General features: G+C 44.4%; 2 protein-coding genes across 2 annotated transcripts in view; both read right to left on the reverse strand.

Moving 5' to 3' along the window:
- LOC117965704 (E3 ubiquitin/ISG15 ligase TRIM25-like) overlaps positions 1 to 27,575 on the reverse strand; it is a 300,687-nt gene that overhangs the window by 76,448 nt on the left and 196,664 nt on the right. The window lies entirely within an intron of this gene.
- On the reverse strand, positions 8,166 to 26,848 carry LOC117968797 (intermediate conductance calcium-activated potassium channel protein 4-like). The gene is made up of 9 exons (XM_059016322.1): positions 26,458 to 26,848; positions 22,463 to 22,558; positions 19,996 to 20,450; positions 18,951 to 19,086; positions 18,156 to 18,266; positions 14,517 to 14,638; positions 14,102 to 14,171; positions 9,380 to 9,589; positions 8,166 to 8,488 (listed from the first exon to the last, which is right to left on the reverse strand). Exons 1-8 carry the CDS (start codon positions 26,818 to 26,820, stop codon positions 9,410 to 9,412), a joined length of 1,533 nt encoding a protein of 510 aa, XP_058872305.1. The 5' UTR covers positions 26,821 to 26,848; the 3' UTR covers positions 8,166 to 8,488; positions 9,380 to 9,409.

Genomic DNA, 27,575 nt, shown 5'->3' on the forward strand with positions numbered 1-27,575 from the left:
TCCATGGAGCCCACTTTCGCTCAAAAAGCGACGGATGGTGCGATCAGAAACTGACGTACCTTCACCTTGGAGTTCAGCTTGTATCTCTTTGGCAGTTATCCTTGGTTCTTTTTCTACCATTCGCACTATCCTTCTGTTCAATCTGGGGTCGATTTTCCTCTTGCGGCCGCGCCCAGGGAGGTTGGCTACAGTTCCATGGACCTTAAACTTCTTAATAATATTTGCAACTGTTGTCACAGGGACATCAAGCTGCTTGGAGATGGTCTTGTAGCCTTTACCTTTACCATGCTTGTCTATTATTTTCTTTCTGATCTCCTCAGACAACTCTCTCCTTTGCTTTCTCTGGTCCATGTTCAGTGTGGTGCACACAATGATACCAAACCGCACAGTGACTACTTTTCTCCATTTAAATAGGCTGAATGACTGATTACAAGATTGGAGACATGTGTGATACTAATTAAAGAAACTAATTAGTTTGAAATATCACTACAGTGCCTTGCGAAAGTATTCGGCCTCCTTGAACTTTGCGACCTTTTGCCACATTTCAGGCTTCAAACATAAAGATATGAAACTGTAATTTTTTGTGAAGAATCAACAACAAGTGGGACACAATCATGAAGTGGAATGAAATTTATTGGATATTTCAAACTTGTTTAACAAATAAAAAACTGAAAAATGGGGCGTGCAAAATTATTCAGCCCCTTTACTTTCAGTGCAGCAAACTCTCTCCAGAAGTTCAGTGAGGATCTCTGAATGATCCAATGTTGACCTAAATGACTAATGATGATAAATAGAATCCACCTGTGTGTAATCAAGTCTCCATATAAATGCACCTGCACTGTGATAGTCTCAGAGGTCCGTTTAAAGCGCAGAGAGCATCATGAAGAACAAGGAACACACCAGGCAGGTCCGAGATACTGTTGTGGAGAAGTTTAAAGCCGGATTTGGATACAAAAAGATTTCCCAAGCTTTAAACATCCCAAGGAGCACTGTGCAAGCGATAATATTGAAATGGAAGGAGTATCAGACAACTGCAAATCTACCAAGACCTGGCCGTCCCTCTAAACTTTCAGCTCATACAAGGAGAAGACTGATCAGAGATGCAGCCAAGAGGCCCATGATCACTCTGGTTCTACAGCTGAGGTGGGAGACTCTGTCCATAGGACAACAATCAGTCGTATACTGCACAAATCTGGCCTTTATGGAAGAGTGGCAAGAAGAAAGCCATTTCTTAAAGATATCCATAAAAAGTGTCGTTTACAGTTTGCCACAAGCCACCTGGGAGACACACCAAACATGTGGAAGAAGGTGCTCTGGTCAGATGAAACCAAAATCGAACTTTTTGGCAACAATGCAAAACGTTATGTTTGGCGTAAAAGCAACACAGCTCATCACCCTGAACACACCATCCCCACTGTCAAACATGGTGGTGGCAGCATCATGGTTTGGGCCTGCTTTTCTTCAGCAGGGACAGGGAACATGGTTAAAATTGATGGGAAGATGGATGGAGCCAAATAAAGGACCATTCTGGAAGAAAACCTGATGGAGTCTGCAAAAGACCTGAGACTGGGACGGAGATTTGTCTTCCAACAAGACAATGATCCAAAACATAAAGCAAAATCTACAATGGAATGGTTCACAAATAAACATATCCAGGTGTTAGAATGGCCAAGTCAAAGTCCAGACCTGAATCCAATCGAGAATATGTGGAAAGAACTGAAAACTGCTGTTCACAAATGCTCTCCATCCAACCTCACTGAGCTCGAGCTGTTTTGCAAGGAGGAATGGGCAAAAATTTCAGTCTCTCGATGTGCAAAACTGATAGAGACATACCCCAAGCGACTTACAGCTGTAATCGCAGCAAAAGGTGGCGCTACAAAGTATTAACTTAAGGGGGCTGAATAATTTTGCACGCCCAATTTTTCAGTTTTTTATTTGTTAAAAAAGTTTGAAATATCCAATAAATTTCGTTCCACTTCATGATTGTGTCCCACTTGTTGTTGATTCTTCACAAAAAATTACAGTTTCATATCTTTATGTTTGAAGCCTGAAATGTGGCAAAAGGTCGCAAAGTTCAAGGGGGCCGAATACTTTCGCAAGGCACTGTATAATCCAATTATGTATTACCTTTTCTAAGGGGTACCAACAAATGTGTCCAGGCCATTTTAGAATATCTTTGTAGAATAAGCAATAATTCATCTCTTTTCACAGCCTCTTTGCTTTATTCTATGACATACCAAAGGCATGCAAGTATACATGATAAAATAGCTTTTAATTTCATCAATTTTCAGGAGGAATGAAGCATTATTTCAATGAGCTGTAAGGGTACCAACAAATTTGAGCACATCTGTATGTGCAGGCTTTATACACACACAGAACAGAAAAGTAAGCAAACGGGTTATGTGACGCTACCAGTGATAGTAACGCACAGAGGACACGTACAAGAAACTGTACAATGGCCAAAGGCACTACGTAACCCTCGCTATAGATTACCTGGGATCAATATCCCCTAAAATAACATACTGATGAGCCGGTATTCATATGACGACTCCTGCTGTTTCATACGGCCTCGCCTGGGCATTGCCTTCACAAGCACCATGTTGCAGCTCAAGTTTTGCATAGCTGTGGTTCCTGCACAGCGGACGCTCATCTCCTGAGTGTATCCAGCGCCACTGTGTGCAGCATGGTGTTGCAGCCGCCTAGACACTCAGTCGAGACCCGCCCATCTGCTGATTGAGGACTGGCACAGCCAATCACTCGCTGCCCTTCCTCTGAACCAAACCTAGCAGGCAGCAACTCTCAACTGAGCAACTGTCTGTAAGCAATCATAGGAGACTGTGTGGTCCAGTGGTTAAAGAAAAGGGCGTGTAACCAGGCGATCCCGGTTCAAATCCCACCTCAGCCGCTGATTCATTGTGTGACTCTGAGCAAGTCACTTGACCTCCTTGTGCTCCGTCTTTCGGGTGAGACGTAGTTGGAAGTGACTCTGCAGCTGATGCATAGTTCACACACCCTAGTCTCTGTAAGTCGCCTTGGGTAAAGGCATCTGCTAAATAAACTAATAATAATAATAATAATAATAATAATAATAATAATAATAATAATAATAATAATCAAATTTAACAACTCCAGAAAGCACAGAAAACAAGCCCTTTTCCACATATAAATTAAACTGACATAAATTAAAAAGAGGAGGTTAAATGTCTAAGAGACACAAATGGCAAAATCATAGATGAAGAAAAAAAAATAGCAAATATATTAAATGATTACTTTTCACAGGTTTTTACAAAGGAGGACGCGGACAACATGCCCCACATGTCGACCTGTTCCTATCCAATTTTAAATAACTTTAGCATAACAGAGGCAGAAGTGTTAAAGGGACTAGGAGCTCTTAAAATAAACAAATCCCCCGGGCCAGATGAGATCCTCCCAATAGTACTCAAAGAAATGAAAGAAGTTATTTACAAACCGCTAACCAAGATCATGCAACAGTCTCTTGACACAGGGGTTGTACCAACAGACTGGAAAATAGCAAACGTAATACCGATCCACAAAAAGGGAGACAAAACCGAACCAGGTAACTACAGACCAGTAAGCCTGACTTCTATTATATGTAAACTTATGGAAACTATAATAAGATCCAAAATAGAAAATTACCTATATGGTAACAATATCCTGGGAGACAGCCAGCATGGTTTTGGGAAAGGGAGATCATGTCTAACTAACCTACTTGACTTTTTTGAGGATGCAACATTGAAAATGGATAACTGCAAAGCATACGACATGGTCTATTTAGATTTCCAGAAAGCTTTTGACAAAGTCCTGCATAAAAGATTAATTCTCAAACTGAACGCAGTAGGGATTCAAGGAAATGCATGCACATGGATTAGGGAGTGGTTAACAGGTAGAAAACAGAAAGTACTGATTAGAGGAGAAACCTCAAAATGGAGTGAGGTAACCAGTGGCGTACCACAGGGATCAGTATTAGGTCCTCTGCTATTCCTAATCTACATTAATGATTTAGATTCTGGTATAGTAAGCAAACTTCTTAAATTTGCATGCGACACAAAAATAGGAGGAGTGGCAAACACTGTTGCAGCAGGAAAGGTCATTCAAAATGACCTAGACAGCATTCAGAACTGGGCAGACACATGGCAAATGACATGTAATAGAGAAAAATGTGCATTATAAATATCATATAGGAGATACTGAAATTGAATAAGGAATCTATGAAAAAGACCTAGGAGTTCATGTTGACTCCGAAATTTCTTCATCTACACAATGTGGGAAAGCTATAAAAAAGGCCAACAAGATGCTTGGATATATTGTGAGAAGTGTTGAATTTAAATCAAGGGAAGTAATGTTAAAACACTACAATGCATTAGTAAGACCTCACCTAGAATATTGTGTTCAGTTCTGGTCACCTCGTTACAAAAAGGATATTGCTGCTCTAGAAAGAGTGCAAAGAAGAGCAACCAGAATTATCCCGGGTTTAAAAGGCATGGTGAATGCAGACAGGCTAAAATAACTGAATCTATTCAGTCTTGAACAAAGAAGACTATGTGGTGATCTGATTCAAACATTCAAAATCCTAAAAGGTATAGACAATGTCGACCCAGGGGACTTTTTTGACCTGAAAAAAGAAACAAGGACCAGGGGTCACAAATGGAGATTAGATAAAGGGGCATTCAGAACAGAAAATAGGAGGCACTTTTTTATGCAGAGAACTGTGAGGGTCTGGAACCAACTCCCCAGTAATGTTGTTGAAGCTGACACCCTGGGATTCTTCAAGAAGCTTCTTGATGAGATTCTGGGATCAATAAGCTACTAACGACCAAACAAGCAAGATGGGCTGAATGGGGCCACCTCTCGTTTAAAAACGTTCTTATGTTCTTATGTCTTTTCCTTGTGTTATTATTTTTGTTTAATTATTTAATTGTATTTCTGAGAACTTTCGGATAATTACCCTAAGAAGCATTTAATTAGATGCATCGGGTCAACTCATCAGGCAGTTCAAAGTTTATATTATAATTGTTTGCTTATTTTAATAATAACGTGAGTAAAATATCATCACAAGAAAGAAGACATTTCCATGGATCTCATAAATGACATGACTGAGATTCCTTCCTGTATTTTTACACAGGATGTGAAACGTTATTTCATTCAGTATCATGGATTTTATGGAAGTCGTTTCCTACATATTTCTACACTGTTACAATCCACTCTCCCCATTATATTATAACGTTACATTGAATCTATCTTGCTTCATCTACCGTTTGAGGAGTAATAAATAATGACGACTGCAACTTTATTTCCAAGAAGAAACCCTCTTTCCAATGAATTCAAACCAGTAGGTAGTCTTATTAAATCCTGATTGAGATTGGTGACATCAATCCTGTTATCCTATTATCTGTGATCTGACAGGAGACTGATATTAATAGACGTGTTGTTTCTAATCACACAGTACATGATTGCTGTCTGCTTGTGTCTGTTTTTTGTTCTCCACTAGATGTCGCTGTTTCCTCTGTTTTCTTCTTATCCACATTCAGGAGTGTTTGAAATGAATATAGATTGGTGGATGACCACAGGAATGAAATAGGGGAGGTGGGGGTGGGAAGTAAACTTGAGTTGTTATTATATCATTAGAAATATAACAATGTGTTTTAAATATATATTGATAACTTGATTTAACAATAATAAAATAAATAAATAACTCAAATCATTCAGGAGTGTTTTGTACACTATGTTTGGTCCTGTGAATCTGTATCATCCAAAAGGTTTAATAAACAGTAATGTACTTTCTTTTCATTAGCTTGTCTGTCTCCAATGAAATCTGGATTCCAAGGGTGTGTGTGAGAGTGTATGTATCTGTGTGTGTGCTGTGTTGCATAGAACCACCAAGTTGCAGAACAGTGCCTCCTAGTGGTCAGCCCACTGGTACTACATCTACCTACTAGGGTTTAAGAGAGTGCCTGAGGGAATAAGACCCTATCCAGCCGTAGGCTAATACATCTACCCTCAACCACCCTGTTACAGCATGTATGTATGTGTGTGTGTGTGTGTGTGTGTGTGTGTGTGTGTCTGACACATGACTAAGAAAATCAATATTAAACTGTAAGTTGAAGGACCAGGTAAAAGTTGTTAAAGGATCTTCTCACTTATGATTGGTTTCCAAACCGACCCATTTAGGTTTGTCTGGAAACACAATCTGAAAACCTTTTGAATTCCTTTTGAATTTCCATCACAGTTCATTGAAAAATAGCTCAGCTCTTGAGTTATTACTGCAGAAGAAGAAGTGTCCTTGAAAGCAAAATAGAAACACACTTAGAAGAGCTGGTTTGATTTTGCTTTGCAAGGTCTGTAGAATTCTTATTTTAAAATGTCATGTATATAATGAATGTACAGAGTGCCATTAACAACACTACTCCTGTGATATGACAGCCTTACTGAAATGGCCGTGTGGAATCTGTTAAACAAATTGTTTAAAATATACGCAGTCATCATGTTTGCCAACAATCCTGTTCAGTCTATTGATTCATTTGAGTGAGATATGGAATTATGTAACAATAAAGACGAGTGTTACATAGCGCTATTATACTGTTTTTGTCAGCGTACAATATAACAGTAACAAGACACCACAGCTTCTCTTTGTTTTATTCATTTATTGTATTTTTTACTGGATTTCTGTTGGAATAAAATATCCAGGTTTTACCAGACAGCTGAGAAGCAGAGAAACAGGCACATCCTCTATCAATGGTGATGAGTTTAATTAAAGCAGAGAAACAGGCACATCATCTATCAATGGTGATGACTTTAATTAAAGCAGAGAAACAGGCACATCATCTATCAATGGCTATGACTTTAATTAAAGCAGAGAAACAGGCACATCCTCTATCAATGGTGATGACTTTAATTAAAGCAGAGAAACAGGCACATCCTCTATCAATGGTGATGAGTTTAATTAAAGCAGAGAAACAGGCACATCCTCTATCAATGGTGATGAATTTAACTAATGTCATACATATGTCTGTTACAAGTTCTATACCAACAAATCATGCAAAATATATCTGTAGACGTCTCTAAGCAAACGTGTTAACTGCATTGCAATGCATATGGACTATAGGTAGTTTGTTCCAGGTGCTTTAATTGTATTTCAATTTTTTAAAATTTGTGATCAACATTTACTTAGAGCAATTAATCATTTTTAGCCTAATGTGTGTGTGTATGTGTGTGTGTGTGTATATATATATATATATATATATATATATATATATATATATATATATATCAGCCCCATTATTATACATGACTTTATAATCTACACAAACCATCTGACATTAAAATATTAAACATATTCACACAATCGCCTCCACTCAGCCTATGAAATGTACCTGTTATTGTGTTATATGTGCAGTAAACTGCAAATGAAATGTGCTTATTTTTGGGGTATATCAAACAATGCTTCACAGGACCTTAAACCCACCTTCAATACATCTTCCCTGCACTTCAGTACATGTTTGTTGTCCATCTTTTTCAGAAAAGGTTACAGAGACAAGTTGCAAACTTGCGATGCCACCTTGACAGGAAACCTCAATCCCACAATGCCTCTGGTTAAAGTTTAAAGTTTATTTATTTATATAGCGCCTTTCACACCAGTGTCCCAAAAGCAATTTACAATACAGTAAAATCGAAAACAAGAATGCAGTAAAATTAAACAAAGACAACAGAAAACATGGTACAATTAATAAGAAGATTAGCAAGAGAACAGTTACTAAGGAACAATTCAATAATTAAAAGCAACAGAAACACAGTGAAGGAAAAACATGAAAATACCATTAATAAAAAGAGAAGAGTAAAATGACAATATTAATAGATTGAGACACAAAATCAGGATTCAAAAGCTAATCTAAAAAAATGAGTTTTTAACCTCAAGCTTAGTGACTCGAGCTTCCCTGATATCAGATGGCAATCTATGTACTCCACAATCTCGGTGCATTATAGCTAAAAGCTCTTTCGCCCTTTGTCTTAGTCTTTGGAATAGCTAGAAGGCCAGAATCGGATGACCTCAGAGCACAGATAGGTGCACATGACGCTGTTTACAACCATGAGCCGTGCCACAGACCGAGTTCACTGGTTCAGTGGACCCGTGACCGCTAGTTCTAGGTCTAGTGACCTGATCACGAAAACACACAACCAGATGACCTGGTCATAGCGTGGAAATGCACCCCAGATCAACCCTAATTGTTCACGTCACAGTTTGCGTTCTTAAAGAAAAAAGATTTTAAAAAATCATTTGATTTGCTTGTTAAAAAAGGCACATGGCCTTCCTGAGTTTCTTTACCACAGAGTCCCGTGGCTGTTCACAAGCTGTAGTCTGCCCCCTGGTGTTTGGAGAATAGAATAACAGCTGCTCTGGTCCAACTATTCCTGGTCAACAAGAGTCTTGTTGGACAGACAGGCAGACAGACGGGTGGCTGGAGACAGACACCTGTGCAGAGGAGGAAAGATCATTAATAATATCAGTTTATTAATTTATTAATCAATCATATCAAATGTGTTAATCTGTTAGGTAATTATGAAAATAGCGAGTTAGTCTGTTTATCGATTTTGCTATATCATTTTGCTTTGTTCAGTGTTTCTAGTGATTGAGTTTCCTGTTAGACCCTGATTCGCCTTGGATAGAGAGCTTCTTTTTAATTCTCTCTCACGGAGTACTGCATAAAACATGTATTGAAGCACTCGGATTGAGATCTGCTCAGATATCACAGGCTAAGAAAAAGAAAATGAGATGGAAATAAGACTCCCGTTGCACAGCAGTGTGATCCATTCCTGGTTTCACTAGGAGTTTAATAATAAGACACACCTGAGCTTGTTACCTAGACACACTAGGCTGATCAAGCTGGTAGCAGTAAAACCTGGAATGGTCGACACTGCTGTGCAATAGGAGTCTGATTCCCAACCCTGATCTTTCTGTCTAAACATCCCACAGTTACCACCAACATACTGTAGCTTTCTTCACTATAAAATCAGATACAAACCTCCTTCAATCAAAGTCTATCTACAGGGCTGGGAATCAGACTCCCGTTGCACAGCAGTGTGATCCATTCCTGGTTTCACTAAGAGTTTAATAAGATACACCTGAGCTTGTTACCTAGACATACTGTGGCTAATTTAGCTCATAGTAAAACCTGGATTAGGTGAAACTGCTATGGAATAGAAGTTTTATTTTCATCCCTGTTGTTCATGGTGAAATGACCTGGTCTCCCATTGCTAGGGACCCTGAATCCAGATGCTCAGACACCTTGGCACCCAGTTTCCCAGTCCCTGACTCTCCAAGCCCCTCACCCTCCCAGCCCCAGCCCCAGCCCCAGCCACTCACCCTCCCAGCCCCAGCCCCTCACGCAGGGCTCTACGTGAGGATGTAGTCCTCTGCTCTGTGCTGCACGGCTCTGGAGAGGGGCTGCGATATGTCATGGAAGGCTATTCTCAGCGCATCCATCTTCTGCTCCAAGGAGTTGATCCTCTGCTCCAGCTCCTTGTACGAGTTGCTCCAGTTCACACTGAGATCACACGTTATCCTCTGCAGGTGCTGAGACACACAGAGAGAAACAGACAAACATCATCACCTGCAGCTGCAGAGACACACGGAGAGTGAGAGAGGCACACACACACAAACAGAATGAGACACACATCACCTGCAGCTGCAAAGACACACGGAGAGTGAGAGAGACAGGGACACACACACAAACAGAATGAGACACACATCACCTGCAGCTGCAGAGACACACAGAGAGTGAAAGAGACAGGGACACACACACAAACAGAATGAGACACACATCACCTGCAGAGACACACGGAGAGTGAGAGAGACAGGGACACACACACACACAAACAGAATGAGACACACAACACCTGCAGCTGCAAAGACACACAGAGAGTGAGAGAGACAGGGACACACACACAAACAGAATGTGACACTGTGGCAATGCGCCCCGTCCCTGTGTGCATTTGTATGTTGCGTGCGTGTGTTAATGTTGGTGTATAGTCATTGGTACACGGGATATAAACGGGTCTGTGTTTCACGTGTATTTAAAAAGTGTAGATTTGTATTTAGGCACGAGGAGAGCACAAATCACTTCACGTGCTGGTTAAATGTAATATGTGAGCACGGGGTTGCACAGAATTAATTCACGTGCTGGGATTCAAGTGAATAATTAATTAGTAATTGAATCCCAGCACCATAGTATATATAGACGCACATTTCTTGCACTCAAGGTTAGGTGTTCGGTGAGTGGAGAACGAGTGTGGAGAAGGAGAAATTAAATAATAAGAAAGAACGTAAATATAAAGTGAATAACTGTCTCACTCACCGTGTTTCGTTTGTCTGTCTGTGCACTGTCTGTTTACTGTGTAGTCCGTTTTGTTTGTCTTTTTATTTTGGCGTGTCCGTGTCCCGTGTTTTTGTCTGTTCCAACCTTTTATTTTCTGTTCTGTTTATTAAATGCTGAACGCGATCACGCGTTCAGCCTCACCAAAACCCCATCTCTCTGTCGTTTGTGTTTCTGTTTCTGGTCTGACGCCACCCACTCCGGCCGTCTTTGTGACACGTGGTGTCATCGTGGGATAGCCGCGCCTCCAAGCGTCAGACCAGGAGGGGTCTGGATTAAAAAAAAAAAAAAAGTCAATGGCAGAAGACGCCATCAAACTGCGGGGCTGGTTCCTAGAAAATGCTGGGCTGGAGGCCCAGTCTCTGCCCATAGTCGTCCGGGCCCTGTGGATGATGGACAGTGAGAGATGGGAGGCATATCAGGAGGAACACACCCCAAACACCTTGGAGGAAGGTGTGGAGTTTGTCCTCAGCTACCTGGAGGCAACCATAAATGGAACAGCAGCCCAGGTAGCAGGACCACCAGCAGAGGAGTACCTGCTGTCCCCATCTCCACCAGCAGAGGGTGAGTACCTGCTGTCCCCATCTCCACCAGCCGAGGGTGAGTACCTGCTGTCCCCATCTCCACCAGCAGAGGGTGAATGCCTGCTGGTTTTGCCTTCACAGCCCAAGCGGGAGGCAGAGACGGATAAAGAGGTGAAGGACAGGGAGGAGGAGTGCCGCCTAAGGGCCAGGCATCCACGGCGATGTAACAAGCCATCGCCGGGGTGCCTCCTCTGCGACCAGGATCACCTGTTCGCCCACTGTCCCTTCCACAGTTATGGGGAGGAGCCTGAGCGTCCACAGCCCAAATGGGAGGAGCCTGAGCGTCCACAGCCCAAATGGGAGGAGCCCGAGCGTCCTACGCCTGAGTGGGAGGAGCCCGAGCGTCCTACGCCTGAGTGGGAGGAGCCCGAGCGTCCTACGCCTGAGTGGGAGGAGCCCGAGCGTCCTACGCCTGAGTGGGAGGAACCCGAATGTCCTACGCCTGAGTGGGAGGAGCCCGAACGTCCTACGCCTGAGTGGGAGGAGCCCGAACGTCCTACGCCTGAGTGGGAGGAGCCCGAACGTCCACAGCCCAACAGGGAGGAGTCGGGGCGTCCACAGCCCAACAGGGAGGAGTCGGTGCGTCCACAGCCCAACAGGGAGGAGTCGGGGCGTCCACAGCCCAACAGGGAGGAGTCGGGGCGTCCACAGCCCAAAAGGGAGGAGTCGGTGCGTCCACAGCCCAAAGGGAGGCAAGTCAGGGCTTCCACAGCCCTGGGACCCAAGCCACCAGCAGAGGGAAAATGCCTGCTGGTTCAGCCCCAAGAGCCGGAAGGGGAGGGGTTACAGGCTCAACCCCCTGAAAATTTTTGGGGGGGAGAAGGGCAGGATGCTGGTGTCCCCCAGCAGCCTCTCGCTATGCTGCTGAAGGCAGCACGGCGCGCACATGCCCAGCCGCCACAGCAGAGGGAGCCAGCACCGCCAGGAGCAGAGGAGCTGGAGCTGCCTCTGCCTCCACCACCACCAGGAGCAGAGGAGCTGGAGCTGCCTCTGCCTCCACCACCACCAGGAGCAGAGGAGCTGGAGCTGCCTCTGCCTCCACCACCGCCAGGAGCAGAGGAGCTGGAGCTGCCTCTGCCTCCACCACCGCCAGGAGCAGAGGAGCTGGAGCTGCCTCTGCCTCCGCCACCGCCCGGAGCAGAGGAGCAGGAGCTGCCTCTGCTGCCCGTACCTCCGCAGGGAGTACGGTGGCCGGAGCCCCAGAAAAGGGAGCTACCGGCTACAAAGAAGGGGGAGGAGGTCTGGAGACCACCAACCCCAGCAGCAGTTTCGCTGCCGGAGATCGTGGGGGAGGTCAGGAGACCTGCTCCCACTGCAGCAGTTTCGCTGCCGGAGAACGTGGGGGAGGTCAGGAGACCTGCTCCCACTGCAGCAGTTTCGCTGCCGGAGATCGTGGGGGAGGTCTGGAGACCTGCTCCCACTGCAGCAGTTTCGCTGCCGGAGATCGTGGGGGAGGTCTGGAGACCTGCTCCCACTGCAGCAGTTTCGCTGCCGGAGATCGTGGGGGAGGTCCGGAGACCTGCTCCCACTGCAGCAGTTTCGCTGCCGGAGATCGTGGGGGAGGTCCGGAGACCTGCTCCCACTGTAGCTTCTTCGCTGCCGGCAGTACTGTGGTCGGAGCCCCACCAAAGGGAGCTACCGGCTACAAAGACAGGGGGAGAGGTCAGGAGACCACTTTCCCCAGCAGCAGTTTCGCTGCAGGAGCAAACCAACAGGCTGTCAGCCGTGCCACTACCGGCAGGGGTGCTGACAGCATGGCCAGCCATGGGCCCACTGAAGCCTCCCTTCCCAGCCCGAGACTTTGGCCTGGACTGCTGGATTTTTAAGGGGGGAGGTGGCCGTTGAGGCCATGTGTGCTGCGCACAAGGGGGGGTATATGTGGCAATGCGCCCCGTCCCTGTGTGCATTTGTATGTTGCGTGCGTGTGTTAATGTTGGTGTATAGATTGGTACACGGGATATAAACGGGTCTGTGTTTCACGTGTATTTAAAAAGTGTAGATTTGTATTTAGGCACGAGGAGAGCACAAATCACTTCACGTGCTGGTTAAATGTAATATGTGAGCACGGGGTTGCACAGAATTAATTCACGTGCTGGGATTCAAGTGAATAATTAATTAGTAATTGAATCCCAGCACCATAGTATATATAGACGCACATTTCTTGCACTCAAGGTTAGGTGTTCGGTGAGTGGAGAACGAGTGTGGAGAAGGAGAAATTAAATAATAAGAAAGAACGTAAATATAAAGTGAATAACTGTCTCACTCACCGTGTTTCGTTTGTCTGTCTGTGCACTGTCTGTTTACTGTGTAGTCCGTTTTGTTTGTCTTTTTATTTTGGCGTGTAGTGCCGTGTCCCGTGTTTTTGTCTGTTCCAACCTTTTATTTTCTGTTCTGTTTATTAAATGCTGAACGCGATCACGCGTTCAGCCTCACCAAAACCCCATCTCTCTGTCGTTTGTGTTTCTGTTTCTGGTCTGACGCCACCCACTCCGGCCGTCTTTGTGACAGACACTCATCACCTGCAGCTGCAAAGACACACGGAGAGTGAGAGAGACAGGGACACACACACAAACAGAATGAGACACACATCACCTGCAGAGACACACAGAGAGTGAGAGAGACAGGGATACACACACACAAACACAATGAGACACACATCTCCTGCAGCTGCAGAGACACACAGAGAGTGAGAGACACACACATCATCACCTGCAGCTGCAGAGACACACAGAGAGTGAGAGACACACACATCATCACCTGCAGCTGCAGAGACACACAAAGTGAGAGAGACACAGAGAGAAACAGACACACGTCATCACCTGCAGCTGCAGAGACACACACACACACAGCGATAGGTACACACACACAGAGAGAGATAGGGACACACACAGAGACAGAATGAGGCATGCACACAGAGACAGGGACACAGGCCACTGCACGGCACACCAGGGGAGACTTTGATACAGCAAAGTTGCCTCAAACTAGGTCTCCAGGAACCAGGTTTCAAGCCACTGTTCCTGAGAAAGTGGCCTCGTGTTCCCTTGGCTTAACATAGCAAATCACGCCAGTGAGCTCACAAATAATAACCCAGCAACAGACAGTCCAGCGGAGAGCTGCTCCAGCACGTACCTTTAAGAGGTCCACCACTTTATTACCATGATCTATCTTCTTCCTCTGCCTGAGCCTAGCGTTCCGAAATCTGGCAAAGGAAAAGTAAGAAGAGTTTTAGACTCGCCTGATGACATTAAATCTCCTCCTACACGTTTAAATCTTAGGATTATACCAATCAGAGCTCTCCATACGATGCACACTGCAACAATAAAGTGGATGAGAGTGCATATGGACATGAATAAACATTAGATACATGACCTCACACTGCACGCATCCTGCTCTACACACTACTGATGACCTGTGCATATCTTTGCCAGTGGTTAAGAAAAAAATAAATATAATCTGACAATTCCCCAAATAATTCAACATGCTCTCAGAATCTCAGTATTCAGGTACGTGTGCATGCTTGTTTTTGTCGCTTGGTCTCACTCACACTTGGATGGCCTTCAGCAGTCGTCTCTGGTCCCTCCTGTGTTCTCCGCTGTGTTTCCTGCCTCTGCTGCTCCTGTGAAGCAGCCAGCACTCCCTCAAGACGTTGGCTGCCGCGTTGCGGATCTGCACACAGAGACCAACCACAATCAGCACTTGCTCTCAACACAGGGGTCACGGGGGTCCCAGAGCATGGCCCCCTGCTACACCAGGTAGACTGCACCCTCCCCCCCCAACCCACCCCCAGTACCTCAGTATCATGAGTTTAGTGTCCCACAGTTACCCGTCTTGTATCTAACATTCAAAATCCTAAAAGGTATAGACAATGTCGACCCAGGGGACTTTTTTGACCTGAAAAAAGAAACAAGGACCAGGGGGTCACAAATTGACGGCCGGAGAAGCGCACTCGCTCACTGCGCTGGGATTTCTGAAAAACATGACCCTCCTCAGAGGCTTGTATACAACTTTTTGATATTTTTTATACTTTGTAAACTATTAAGCTTTTTGTCCTTTTTTGTCCATCTTCATTCATTTTAATGGGACTTTTTTCAACATTCTAAAGCTCTCCATTGTTTAAAAACTCCCAGACTTCCAGCATTCAATTTACTGTAAACGATGTAACTTTTGACACAAATCAGCTGCTTTGACCACTTTCCCAACAAGTAAGACAAAAAGTTAGAGCATATGGAATCTTCCTCTACTTTGCTGCTATTCAAATCTGAAATCAAAACAGAAATAACTTTTACCAATCAAGGGGAATAGCTGTTTTAGTAACCGCATCAACTAAATTTTCTTTAACTTTTTATAAACAACTGAAATTTTGACCACTTTCCAAACAAGCTAGACAAAAAGTTACAGGAAATAAAATCTTCCTCTACTTCTCAGCTATTCAAATATGAAATCAAAAGAGGAATGGCATCTTCCAATCAAGAGGTCCAGCTGTTTTAGTAAACGCATCAACTTCTTTCAGTAGGCTACTTCCCACTGTTGAATTAACTGCCATAGAACTTTGAGAAATTTCAAATTCTCGCACATTCTAAGCATGAGACAATCAGTAAACAACGTGACTTTTGACACAAATCAGCTGCTTTGACCACTTTCCCAATAAAGCAAGCCCCACAACTTTACTTGTAAGGTTACCATCTAGTTTAGATTTAAAAACGTATGTTTCTAAGCCAGGGCTCTTTAACGTCTGCTAAGAAATAAATAAATAACTAATTTTTTAATTAGAAAAAAAGTTAGTCGGGACAGAAGTATTTTACTAGGTGGGGTAGTTTCTTTTGTGTTTTTTTGCTGGAGTGTGTGGTTGTATGTTTTTGTGCATCTGTTCTGGACTGTTTGCAACCTCAGTTTTCATCAAACATCCATTTCATCGCTCTCAATGTTTTTCATCTCCTGAAGACCTCTACATCATCGTTCACATTCATCCCAAGTAATTAACTGGACTTCCATACCGGTTTGGTGAGCTCTTTCCATTGACTTTGTCATTGTTGTTGTTTTTTTTTCTTTTGTTACTCTTTGGGACTTCATTACTATTTTGTTGATTTATATTTTGTGTTGCATTGTTTATTCATGCTGTATATTAATCATCCTCCGTGTCAGTAATTGTTAAATTGTTGTGGTTATATTCTTAAGCTCTGCTGTGTATCTTCATTTATAATCTGTTTTCCTGGGTTTGTTTTACACTATATTCTCTTCCTTGTCACTCTGTCCCTAATTGAGTTGTTTTCTTCTGTAATTGTTTAGTATTATTCTTTTTGTCAAGCTTTGTGTTCCTTGGAATAAATCAGTGTTGTGTAGTTAAATTGACGCATTGTGACGACCCTGTTTTACTGTCAGTCACCCTTACTGACTTATTTAGTTTTAATTATTTGGCCAGTAGTATCTCCTAAGGGAGGACAGTACAGTTGCCTATCAACTGTGTAGGGTGACCGTTACAATATGTTTTTATATTGAACAAGACTTAAAAATGTTACCATATGAATACTACTTTTAATAATAGAACAGTGTGAACATTTAACAGAGTATCATTCCAAACATTTTAAAATGTATGTGACAGTGTGGTTGTAAGTAAGGTAAAGATGTGACACAAAAAAACTTCACATCACACAATATGTGACACAAAAATGAAATCTTGTTTCTACGTTTTGGTTCATTTCCCAGATGACGACATTTGATGTTTCTGACCAAACTGTTAATCTCCTTTTTATGGTATACTTTTTAATAAATCTCAAAAAGCAAATCGATCAGCGCACAATTGCACAGGAGCTGGTAGGAAGAGATCAGCGCCTCTACATTTGAGCTTCTAACTGCTGAGCCGTCTGGACACGTATTTCCAAAAGCTCCGTGTTTGGTTTCAAAACGCCTTTTCATATTGTATTCCTTACTGACACACATCCCTTGCACAATAAACACACTGGCTTTGCGTTCGGTACAGTTGGTAAAATAAGTATTTATTGGTCCACTCATTGTTGAATTTACGATTTTCACCATCGTTTTACCAGCTAGACTAGAGAGCCACGTTTATATCACTTAAAAAAAAAAAAAAACAGAAAAAAAAATTAATGGCAGCACGAATAAAAAACTGAAATCGCCCACAGAGTGGCTCGTGACTCGAAAGGGGCGGTGTGATGCACGCATTACTTTGCCGGATACAAAAATAAAACACGTCTTTATCACAAATTGAATTACGATGTTACATTTTTTTTAACATATTTGTTTTAGTACATTTTTATAATTTTTTGTTAACTGTCGGCAGTCACTTGGTGGTCCCTTGCGGGCCGGACGTGGCCCGCGGGTCTCCAGTTGAAAAGCTGTGTTCTAAGTGTTCGATGCCTGCCTCATAATTATTATTATTATTATTTATTTCTTAGCAGACGCCCTTATCCAGGGCGACTTACAATCGCAAGCAAATACAAATACATTCAAGTGTTACAATATAAGTCATACAATAAGAACAAGAAATACAATAATTCTCAAGTGTGACAAACCACATAATAAAGTTGAGAGCGCACTTTCTATTGAACTCTTTGCATGACAGACCTCCCCCTCCCCCTCCCCCTCCTAAATTGCAAATTGAAGTGAATTTAAAGAAATTTTTATTTTTGATAAATTGCAAATTGAAGTGAATTTAAAGAAACTTTTATTTTTGATAATTCAGGAACGGTGAATTAAACTGGGTATGAACTGCAAAAATAACTTATTTTGTAAGGAAAAGGTGTTTCAATGGGTATGCTCTTATTTAGTCGCTGTCAGAGTGGATTGCTTGTCTCATTCGCTTGGTTGGTGCTGTCGTTGGTGGAGGATGATTGCAAATCTTCACAGAGACAGATTTGTTAAGTGCCTAAAAACACCACTGGGGGGTTGGTTACTTATTCCCGGTTCCTGTATTGCAGCAGTGTGGAGTAGTGGTCTGGACTCTTGACCGGAGGGTCGTGGGTTCAATCTCAGGTGGGGGACACTGCTGCTGGACCCTTAAGCAAGGTACTTTACCTAGATTGCTCCAGTAAAAACCCAACTGTATAAATGGGGAATTGTATGTAAAAATAATGTGATATCTTGTAACAATTGTAAGTCGCCCTGGATAAGGGCGTCTGCTAAGAAATTATAATAATAATACATGACATAGCCCATGCTGGCCTACCTTCTTGGTGTCCTTTGTGTCCATCATGAACTGGTGCACGTGCTTCTCAGCCTTGTTGAGCACCAGTTTATTTGAGACGACAGCAACCAGCATGGCGGTGCATCCCACTCCCTACAGACAGCATAGGACAGATGGTTCAACATAATGTACACATAGAAACAGCACGTTGCAATGACTCGCATCCCAGCGCATCGAAGAGAATGGAGAGGTGAGGGCTGGATGCGAACAGAGGAACACCTCACCATTCAACTGAAGAGCCAGCTCTGTAGTGGAGAGGTCAGTGTTATTAACTCAACTGAAGAACCAGCTCTGTAGTGGAGAGGTCAGTGTTATTAACTGAAGAGCCAGCTCTGTAGTGGAGAGGTCAGTGTTATTAACTCAACTGAAAAGCCAGCTCTGTAGTGGAGAGGTCAGTGTTATTCACTGAAGAGCCAGCTCTGTAGTGGAGAGGTCAGTGTTATTAACTCAACTGAAGAGCCAGCTCTGTAGTGGAGAGGTCAGTGTTATTAACTGACGAGCCAGCTCTGTAGTGGAGAGGTCAGTGTTATTAACTGACGAGCCAGCTCTGTAGTGGAGAGGTCAGTGTTATTAACTGAAGAGCCAGTTCTGTAGTGGAGAGGTCAGTGTTATTAACTCAACTGAAGAGCCAGCTCTGTAGTGGAGAGGTCAGTGTTATTAACTCAACTGAAGAGCCCGCTCTGTAGTGGAGAGGTCAGTGTTATTAACTGAAGAGCCCGCTCTGTAGTGGAGAGGTCAGTGTTATTAACTGAAGAGCCCGCTCTGTAGTGTTCCTACCATGACTCCGGTGAGCAGGCAGACTGTCTTCCCACAGGTGGTCTTGGGGGTGAGGTCTCCATATCCGATCGTCAAGAAGGTGATGGCGACAAGCCACACCGTATCTTCCATGCTGCCCACAGCACCTTCACTCTGCCTGCAGGGGCACAGTGCTCATCAGACTGGAGCCTCAGCCCACTGAACTGAATGGAGAGGCAAGGGCTGACCATTCAACTGAAGAGCAGGCTCCGTAGCTGAGAGGCAAGGCCAGTGTAAGTATTGTTTTACCTCTCTGTGCTTTACAATGCTTCCCTATGCTTTACCAGACCTCTCTGTGCTTTACAATGCTTCCCTATGCTTTACCAGACCTCTCTGTGCTTTACAATGCTTCCCTATGCTTTACCAGACCTCTCTGTGCTTTACAAAGCTTGCCTATGCTTTACCAGACCTCTCTGTGCTTTACAATGCTTCCCTATGCTTTACCAGACCTCTCTGTGCTTTACAATGCTTCCCTATGCTTTACCAGACCTCTCTGTGCTTTACAAAGCTTGCCTATGCTTTACCAGACCTCTCTGTGCTTTACAATGCTTCCCTATGCTTTACCAGACCTCTCTGTGCTTTACAATGCTTCCCTGTGCTTTACCAGACCTCTCTGTGCTTTACAAAGCTTGCCTATGCTTTACCAGACCTCTCTGTGCTTTACAATGCTTCCCTATGCTTTACCAGACCTCTCTGTGCTTTACAATGCTTCCCTATGCTTTACCAGATCTCTCTGTGCTTTACAATGCTTCCCTATGCTTTACCATACCTCTCTGTGCTTCACAATGCTTGCCTATGCTTTACCAGACCTCTCTGTGCTTTACAATGCTTGCCTATGCTTTACCAGACCTCTCTGTGCTTTACAATGCTTCCCCATGCTTTACCAGACCTCTCTGTGCTTCACAATGCTTGCCTATGCTTTACCAGACCTCTCTGTGCTTCCCATGCTTTCACTGTTTTATATTCCTGTGAGGAGCCCATTCTAAGGTGCTCCCTCAGCAGACAGGCACTTCAGCTGCTCACTGACCTCTCGCAGAGAGTGAGGATCCAGGAGGCGGTGAGCCAGAGGAAGACGATGAAGGCGAGCAGCGTGAGGCCGGGCTGGGTGTTCATCAGCAGCTTGAGCACGAAGAGGAAGTGGAAGTTGATGTTGTTGAGGGAGCCGATGCTCCTGTAAGAGGCACTCTGGTGGATCTTGCTGTAAAGCAGCAGGGAGCGAGGCACCAGGTACAGACGCAGGAACATCATGGAGCTGAGCAGCAGCTCCCAGACCGGCAGGGAGCAGGCGGGAGGGGTGGGGAGCGTGGAGTTCCAGCCCGTCCTCCTAAACCCCTCCCCGTCCCCCACCTCTCCACTCCCCGGGAGCCAGGCCAGTGGGACGGGGTGCAGGGCACACACTACCAGCTCGAGGGAGATGGAGAAGACGCGGCAGGAAGTGAGGGCGATGCGCCAGTCCTCCACAGAATGATCGATCATGAACACCTGTGTGGAGAGACAGACAGACAGACAGACAACAAGGGGTCACATCAGGAGGGGACAGAAGGACTCCTATCCCAGTTTTGTTCCCTTTAGTAATAGCACTGCCTTTGTAACAGGGCAGAGGAGGCTGGGCACTAACCGGAAACCCCTCGCACCACTAGCGAGCGTCTTAAACACTGTCTTGCAAAAAGAGCCTGTGCCGGGTGAAACACGAGCCTCAGAAACTCCACACGCACCGTGGAGCTACCAGATACCTGTCGAAGCTTGGCTGAAGAACACAACATGAGGCAATCACCAGCCTGCCCTTCGGCACAACTCTTATCAGCACTGGCTGCATTATTATGCCATTGTTATTCAGTCATTTATCAGACACTTTTATCCAAAGCGACTTAGAGACTTGGGGGTGAACTATGCATCAACAACTGCTGCTGCTGCTGCAGAGTCACTTAAAAGAGCACTGACCATCTTTAAAACCTATTCTTTTACCTCTTATTAGCTTTATTAACAGAATCATTGGTCCCTTCCTTTAAAAGGAGCGCTGACCATCTTTAAAATCGACTCTTCCCTTTAATTAGCACTTTCTACATCAACCCCTTCTACCTCAATTTAAAGTAAGCACTAGCCAATGCTTTGGAAACCTTTTTCATACCTCTTATAAGCGCTAGCTATATTATTTATTAGTAACTGAATTATTCATTTAGTAAACGCTTTTATCCAAAGCGACTTAGACTAGGGTGAGAACTATACAGCACAACTGCTGCAGTCACTAAAAATATAACCCCCGTTTTACATCTCATTTTGAAGGACGGCTCCGCCTTTACCAGACCTCTATGTGCTTTACAATGCTTCCCTATGCTTTACCAGACCTATCTCTGCTTTACAATGCTTCCCTATGCTTTACCAGACCTCTGGACCCCTGCCTCTCTTATTCCCAGCACATCTCCACTGTGGCACGCACTTGCCGATTCTTCCTGAGCAACATCCGAAGAATCCGACCCTTCCTCACCAACTATGCTACCCAGCTCCTGGTCCAGGCCCTGGTACTCTCCCGCCTAGACTACTGCAACTCCCTCCTGGCTGGCCTCCCTGCGTCCGCCACCCGTCCGCTCCAGCTCATCCAGAACTCTGCTGCCCGCCTGGTGTTCTCTCTGCCTCGCTTCGCCCACGCTACTCCACTACTCCGTTCGCTCCACTGGCTCCCGATCACCGCTCGCATCCAGTTCAAGACTCTTGTACTAGCCTACAGATGCCTTGACCAGACTGCACCCAGCTACCTCCAGACCCTCATCTCTCCCTACACCCCCACTCGACCTCTCCGCTCCGCCTGCACTAGAAGACTAGCTCTACCTCCGCTACGCTCCCCTGCCTCCAGAGCCCGCTCCTTCTCCACCCTTGCTCCGCAGTGGTGGAATGACCTTCCTACAGATGTCAGGACTGCCCAGTCCCTGACCACATTCCGGCGCCTCCTCAAGACTCACCTCTTCAAAGAGCACCTGTAGAACTCCTCTGTTTGTATCCTGGGACACTATCACCCTTCATGTAAATGTGCTTTATTTTGCTCTTATCTGCCCCCTATTTTACTGCATTTAATCCTGTACTTCAGAATACTGTAATCTGCCAAGTGTTTAACCTGTAGTACTTTGTATTTAATCACATGCTGATGTAACTATCACTATTTTAATCATATCCTGATGTAACTATCACTATTATCTGCTGTATTGTTGATTTGTGGTTTGTCACACTTGTACTTTGCTTGAACAAAAGTTATTGTATTTCTTGCTCTTATTGTATTACTTGTATTGTAACACTTGAAATGTATTTGCTTACGATTGTAAGTCGCCCTGGATAAGGGCGTCTGCTAAGAAATAAATAAATAATAATAATAATAATAAATACAATGCTTCCCTATGCTTTACCTGACCTATCTGAGCTTTACAATGCTTTATCTGTGTTTTATTACACTTTACAGTGCTTTTACTATGGGAAAGTCTCATAAGGGTTGAAAGGCTACTCACCTGGATGTCTTTGTAGTGGAACGCCACCAGCAGCCCCAGCAGACACACAGTGGACAGGCTGATCAGCAATCTGATAATGAAGACAGAGACCGAATCCTGCAACACAAGAGCAGACCCACACAATCACATCCCTTTCACATGGTCCTGCTGAGACAGTGAACCTGCAGCGAGTACCACACAGAGACAGCACTGAGCCTCCACAGCCCCTGCACTGAGCCGCACTGTCAGTGAACCTGCAGCCAGTACCACACAGAGACAGCACTGAGCCTCCACAGCCCCTGCACTGAGCTGCACTGTCAGTGAACCTGCAGCCAGTACCACACAGAGACAGGCACTGAGCCTCCACAGCCCCTGCACTGAGCCGCACTGTCAGTGAACCTGCAGCCAGTACCACACAGAGACAGCACTGAGCCTCCACAGCCCCTGCACTGAGCTGCACTGTCAGTGAACCTGCAGCCAGTACCACACAGAGACAGCACTGAGCCTCCACAGCCCCTGCACTGAGCTGCACTGTCAGTGAACCTGCAGCCAGTACCACACAGAGACAGCACTGAGCCTCCACAGCCCCTGCACTGAGCTTCACTGTCAGTGAACCTGCAGCCAGTACCACACAGAGACAGCACTGAGCCTCCACAGCCCCTGCACTGAGCTTCACTGTCAGTGAACCTTCAGCCAGTACCACACAGAGACAGCACTGAGCCACACTGTCAGTGAACCTGCAGCCAGTACCACACAGAGACAGCACTGAGCCTCCACAGCCCCTGCACTGAGCTGCAGTCAGTGAACCTGCAGCCAGTACCACACAGAGACAGCACTGAGCCTCCACAGCCCCTGCACTGAGCTGCACTGTCAGTGAACCTGCAGCCAGTACCACACAGAGACAGCACTGAGCCTCCACAGCCCCTGCACTGAGCTTCACTGTCAGTGAACCTGCAGCCAGTACCACACAGAGACAGCACTGAGCCTCCACAGCCCCTGCACTGAGCTGCACTGTCAGTGAACCTGCAGCCAGTACCACACAGAGACAGCACTGAGCCTCCACAGCCCCTGCACTGAGCCGCACTGTCAGTGAACCTGCAGCCAGTACCACACAGAGACAGCACTGAGCCTCCACAGCCCCTGCACTGAGCCGCACTGTCAGTGAACCTGCAGCCAGTACCACACAGAGACAGCACTGAGCCTCCACAGCCCCTGCACTGAACAGCACTGTCAGTGAACCTGCAGCCAGTACCACACAGAGACAGCACTGAGCCTCCACAGCCCCTGCACTGAGCCGCACTGTCAGTGAACCTGCAGCCAGTACCACACAGAGACAGCACTGAGCCTCCACAGCCCCTGTACTGAGCTGCACTGTCAGTGAACCTGCAGCCAGTACCACACAGAGACAGCACTGAGCCTCCACAGCCCCTGCACTGAACTTCACTGTCAGTGAACCTGCAGCCAGTACCACACAGAGACAGCACTGAGCCTCCACAGCCCCTGCACTGAGCTGCACTGTGGGCCCTATTCAGCAACGTTCAAACACCTAAAGTAATCGCAGAACAGTTCTGTGAACAGTTAGCTTGCCACAAATCAGGCGCACGTGTGGCAAACAGACTTTGCCCATTCATGTGATTTAGTGACCGTTAGTGCCCACTCGGCAAGGCAGCGTGAGCGCGGGACATGGCCTGAACTTTAGGGGCGTGTCCTCATTTACATACAAATGCAGCGATTTAGCAAACCATCAACAGTGTTAGCGTTTTAATTAACATGTGAAAACCAGGTCTAAACTGGGAATTACATGGGCGATTAAACACAAGTGAAAATACCAAGGAAGCAGGCAAAGAAAAGACAGACAACTTAGACAGGGGTTCACATAACCGGTACACAGCATGCACAACGAGAAAGAAAAGAAAATAAAGCGGACTTAGTGGAGGAAGATGTCATACCCTCTAACATTTTGTCTTGTTGAGAAAGTGGTCAAAGCAGCTGATTTGTGTCACAGGTTACGTCGTTTACAGTAAATTGAATGCTGGTGTTTTAAAACAATGGGGAGCTTTAGAATGTTGAAGAAAGTCCCATTAAAGTGAATGAAGATGGACAAAAAGCTTAATAGTTTAAAAAGAATAAAATATATCAAAAAGTTGTATACAAGCACACTATTCCAGACCGGTCTACACGTTTTAAAGTTTGAACGGCGTTTCTAGCATAAACTGTGTAAGAGGAGTAGCGTGCCAAAGAATAATATTAAGAAGTATGTCGGAGATTTAAAGTGGGGACTCTTGCTTCGCAAGCCCCACTAATAATAATGTGATATTAAAGCCAGGGATATGAAATCAGTAATGTATATGAATATGTTCTAAACGACCAGTAACCCTCACGCTATGCAATAGGCTACAAGTGATAGAGCGAGTTACCTTGAATAAGCAGCCAGCGAACACTGAGCGTCCGGGGATTCAATGCGTTCACACGCAGCCAATAGCCAGCAGTAAATAGAATCATTCAGGGTTCCACGCGTCACAATGCTTCTTAATTGGAAGCCTCGATTATTTCAAACGTGAAGCAGCGCGTTACATTTAACAAAATTATCTACCAAAGGATTTTCTATGAAAAATTCCGAACACAAGCTGTATTTATTTATGTAATTTGACACATCGCATTTAGACTTGACTTGTGCAGTTAATACAATTCTAGGAAGTTTTCGTCACAATATTAGATAACGTTTAAACGCAGGTAGATGCCAGTTAAAAATGCTCCAAATGACAAATGAAGACAAGGGCACCGCAGTGGGTGAAGAAAGTGACGGGCTGTATTTCCAAAGCGTTTCCCCGTTTTAATTAACTCCTATTTTTAAAAGGAGAAAAATCAGGTAAATCAGGCTACAGAATGAGACACAAAACACTTCGAGAGCGCTTCAGAGAACCGGAAATGCATCCCTTAGTTCGGTTCTGGTTTTGTAAAATTAACAGGTGTTAATAATAATAATAATAATAATAATAATAATAATAATAATAATAATAATATTTTAAAAGCGCTTTTAAAAATAGGAATGAATTAAAGACTGGAGTAAACGTTTTGGAAATATGTCCCGACGTGAGATTAAACCGCTTCGGTCAAAACAAAGTTTTAACAAATTGAAGAAAGGTGCCTATAGGATTTATTTATTTTTTCCTCTGTCTATATAAAACACCGCTGTCTTTTAGCGCATGTTAGAGCACGCTGGGAAATCACCCTGGATCGGGGGTCTCCGGTCAGTCCTGGAGGGCCATTCTCAGGTACAATGAGATCATGCACCACTGCAGGGTCTGGATGCAGCTCTAATTGGTTCAATAAACGATTGAGATCAGGATCGGGATATCCACGGACAGGTGCTTCATGGAATCCGGGATCCAGTCCTGTTTGCAATTCCAATTCCTTTTGAAAATCAATTCCCACTTCCTTTGAAGGAACTTCAATTGGTATTTTAGAGACGACATCATTGTTGTTATTGTTCAGTTGCTATCATTTGAAGACAATTTAATCGACTACCAAACGGTGACTTCAATGGAAGTGATGTGCGGCCGCCGTGAGAAGCGCATTTTAACAGAATGCTGCTCATCGTTGCATCGTTGGAATCGATTAAAAGTGAATGTGAATTGGGAATCGGGAATTGATTTTAAATATGAATTGGAATTCAACCCAACCCTGGTAGAAATAATAACATAAATGTAATAAATGTAATGGCAAATGATTCCAGGCATTTTAAGTTCCTTTATAGCTAATCTAAAGTGAGCAACACTGGGCATTTGATAGTTATGGATGAGATTTAACACACACAAAATCGAAATAATCAATTTTCTTCTAAAACGTACTATCGCTGAGAAAGGAAAATGTTTTAAAATGACAAAGTTCAACAGCTGAACTATGTTACAGAATTCTGAAGGCGCGTTTGCAGCAGCTTACGTTAGAAGATACTGAAATGTTTTTAAAAAATGTACACTGAATTGTTTTATTTGAAGTATTTCGAAGCAGCCTACCTTGCCGCAGACGAACCAGCAAAGTTCGGTTTGCAGAATCATCAGAACAATCCCGGAGAGGGCAATGCCGAGCGCCCAGCCGCACAGCCTGCGCTTCTCCTCTGAAAGAATGGTCCTGTCTCTCAGTTTGAAGAGGTTCGGTGAGCCGGGAGCCGGCATGGTGATTTCAGCAGACACCTCCTCGTTCACATTCCCCGTGCTCGAGTTCACAAGAGAGGTGCGAGAACGTGTCGTCATCAGTTCCATGGTGACAGTCGAGTCTTCTCCTTCTCGTTCTCGTTCTAAGTCTGCTTTTTCCCCTACAACCGAGCTGGTGCTGCGTCTGTGGGTACTAGAGGGCACAGCGAGCGATGAGAGCGACATCTGAGTATCGGTCTGTATAGTGTGATGATAGCGATGTGACAGTCTTGAACAGCAGCACAGGCACACAGAGACACACAGACACACACCCCCCACACACACAAACAGAGACACACACGCACACACACAAACATACTCTTGTATTTCAGATATAGTGGCTCCGTCGTGCATTTAATACGAGCAGGCTATGAATGGAAAATACATTATTAAAAATATATATTATTAATAATAAATTAAAAAATAAATGTTTTTTTTTTTTTTTTTAAATGACCATGTACACGATTTACATTGATAAATAATGTATTTATAAAGAATATTAAACTGCTGTCTACATAGTATTTGTTTATCTTTATAGCCTACCTAAAAGCCAGCTATTTAAGTTCTACAGTTATTTACTGCTTCGGACACAAATTACATGAAATGGTAACAAATGTTTCAACATGTTTCAACAGTCTTCTATAGTGTTACAATATGACGAATGCAGAAACATTCGCTATCACACCCAGAGCCGGCTTCTCTGCGCTCATTCTTTGCTATAAACGTGTCCATAGTTTTGTAGCATTCACGGTGTTAGTTCTGTCTTTGTGTATGCTTATCAAAGCCACTGCTTTTGAAGCTGTCATTGGTTTTGCTTCGTTGTGGACAGTGGCTCCTGCAGAAATAATGTAATATCTTGCCTTGTTTTATTTTATTCTTTGGCGGTGACGTTTATATTTTCGCTGCTTGATGCTGGTAGGTCAGCTTCCACCTTGCAGGTG

Source organism: Acipenser ruthenus, chromosome 52 (assembly GCF_902713425.1).
Source record: "Acipenser ruthenus chromosome 52, fAciRut3.2 maternal haplotype, whole genome shotgun sequence".
NCBI lineage: Eukaryota > Metazoa > Chordata > Actinopteri > Acipenseriformes > Acipenseridae > Acipenser > Acipenser ruthenus.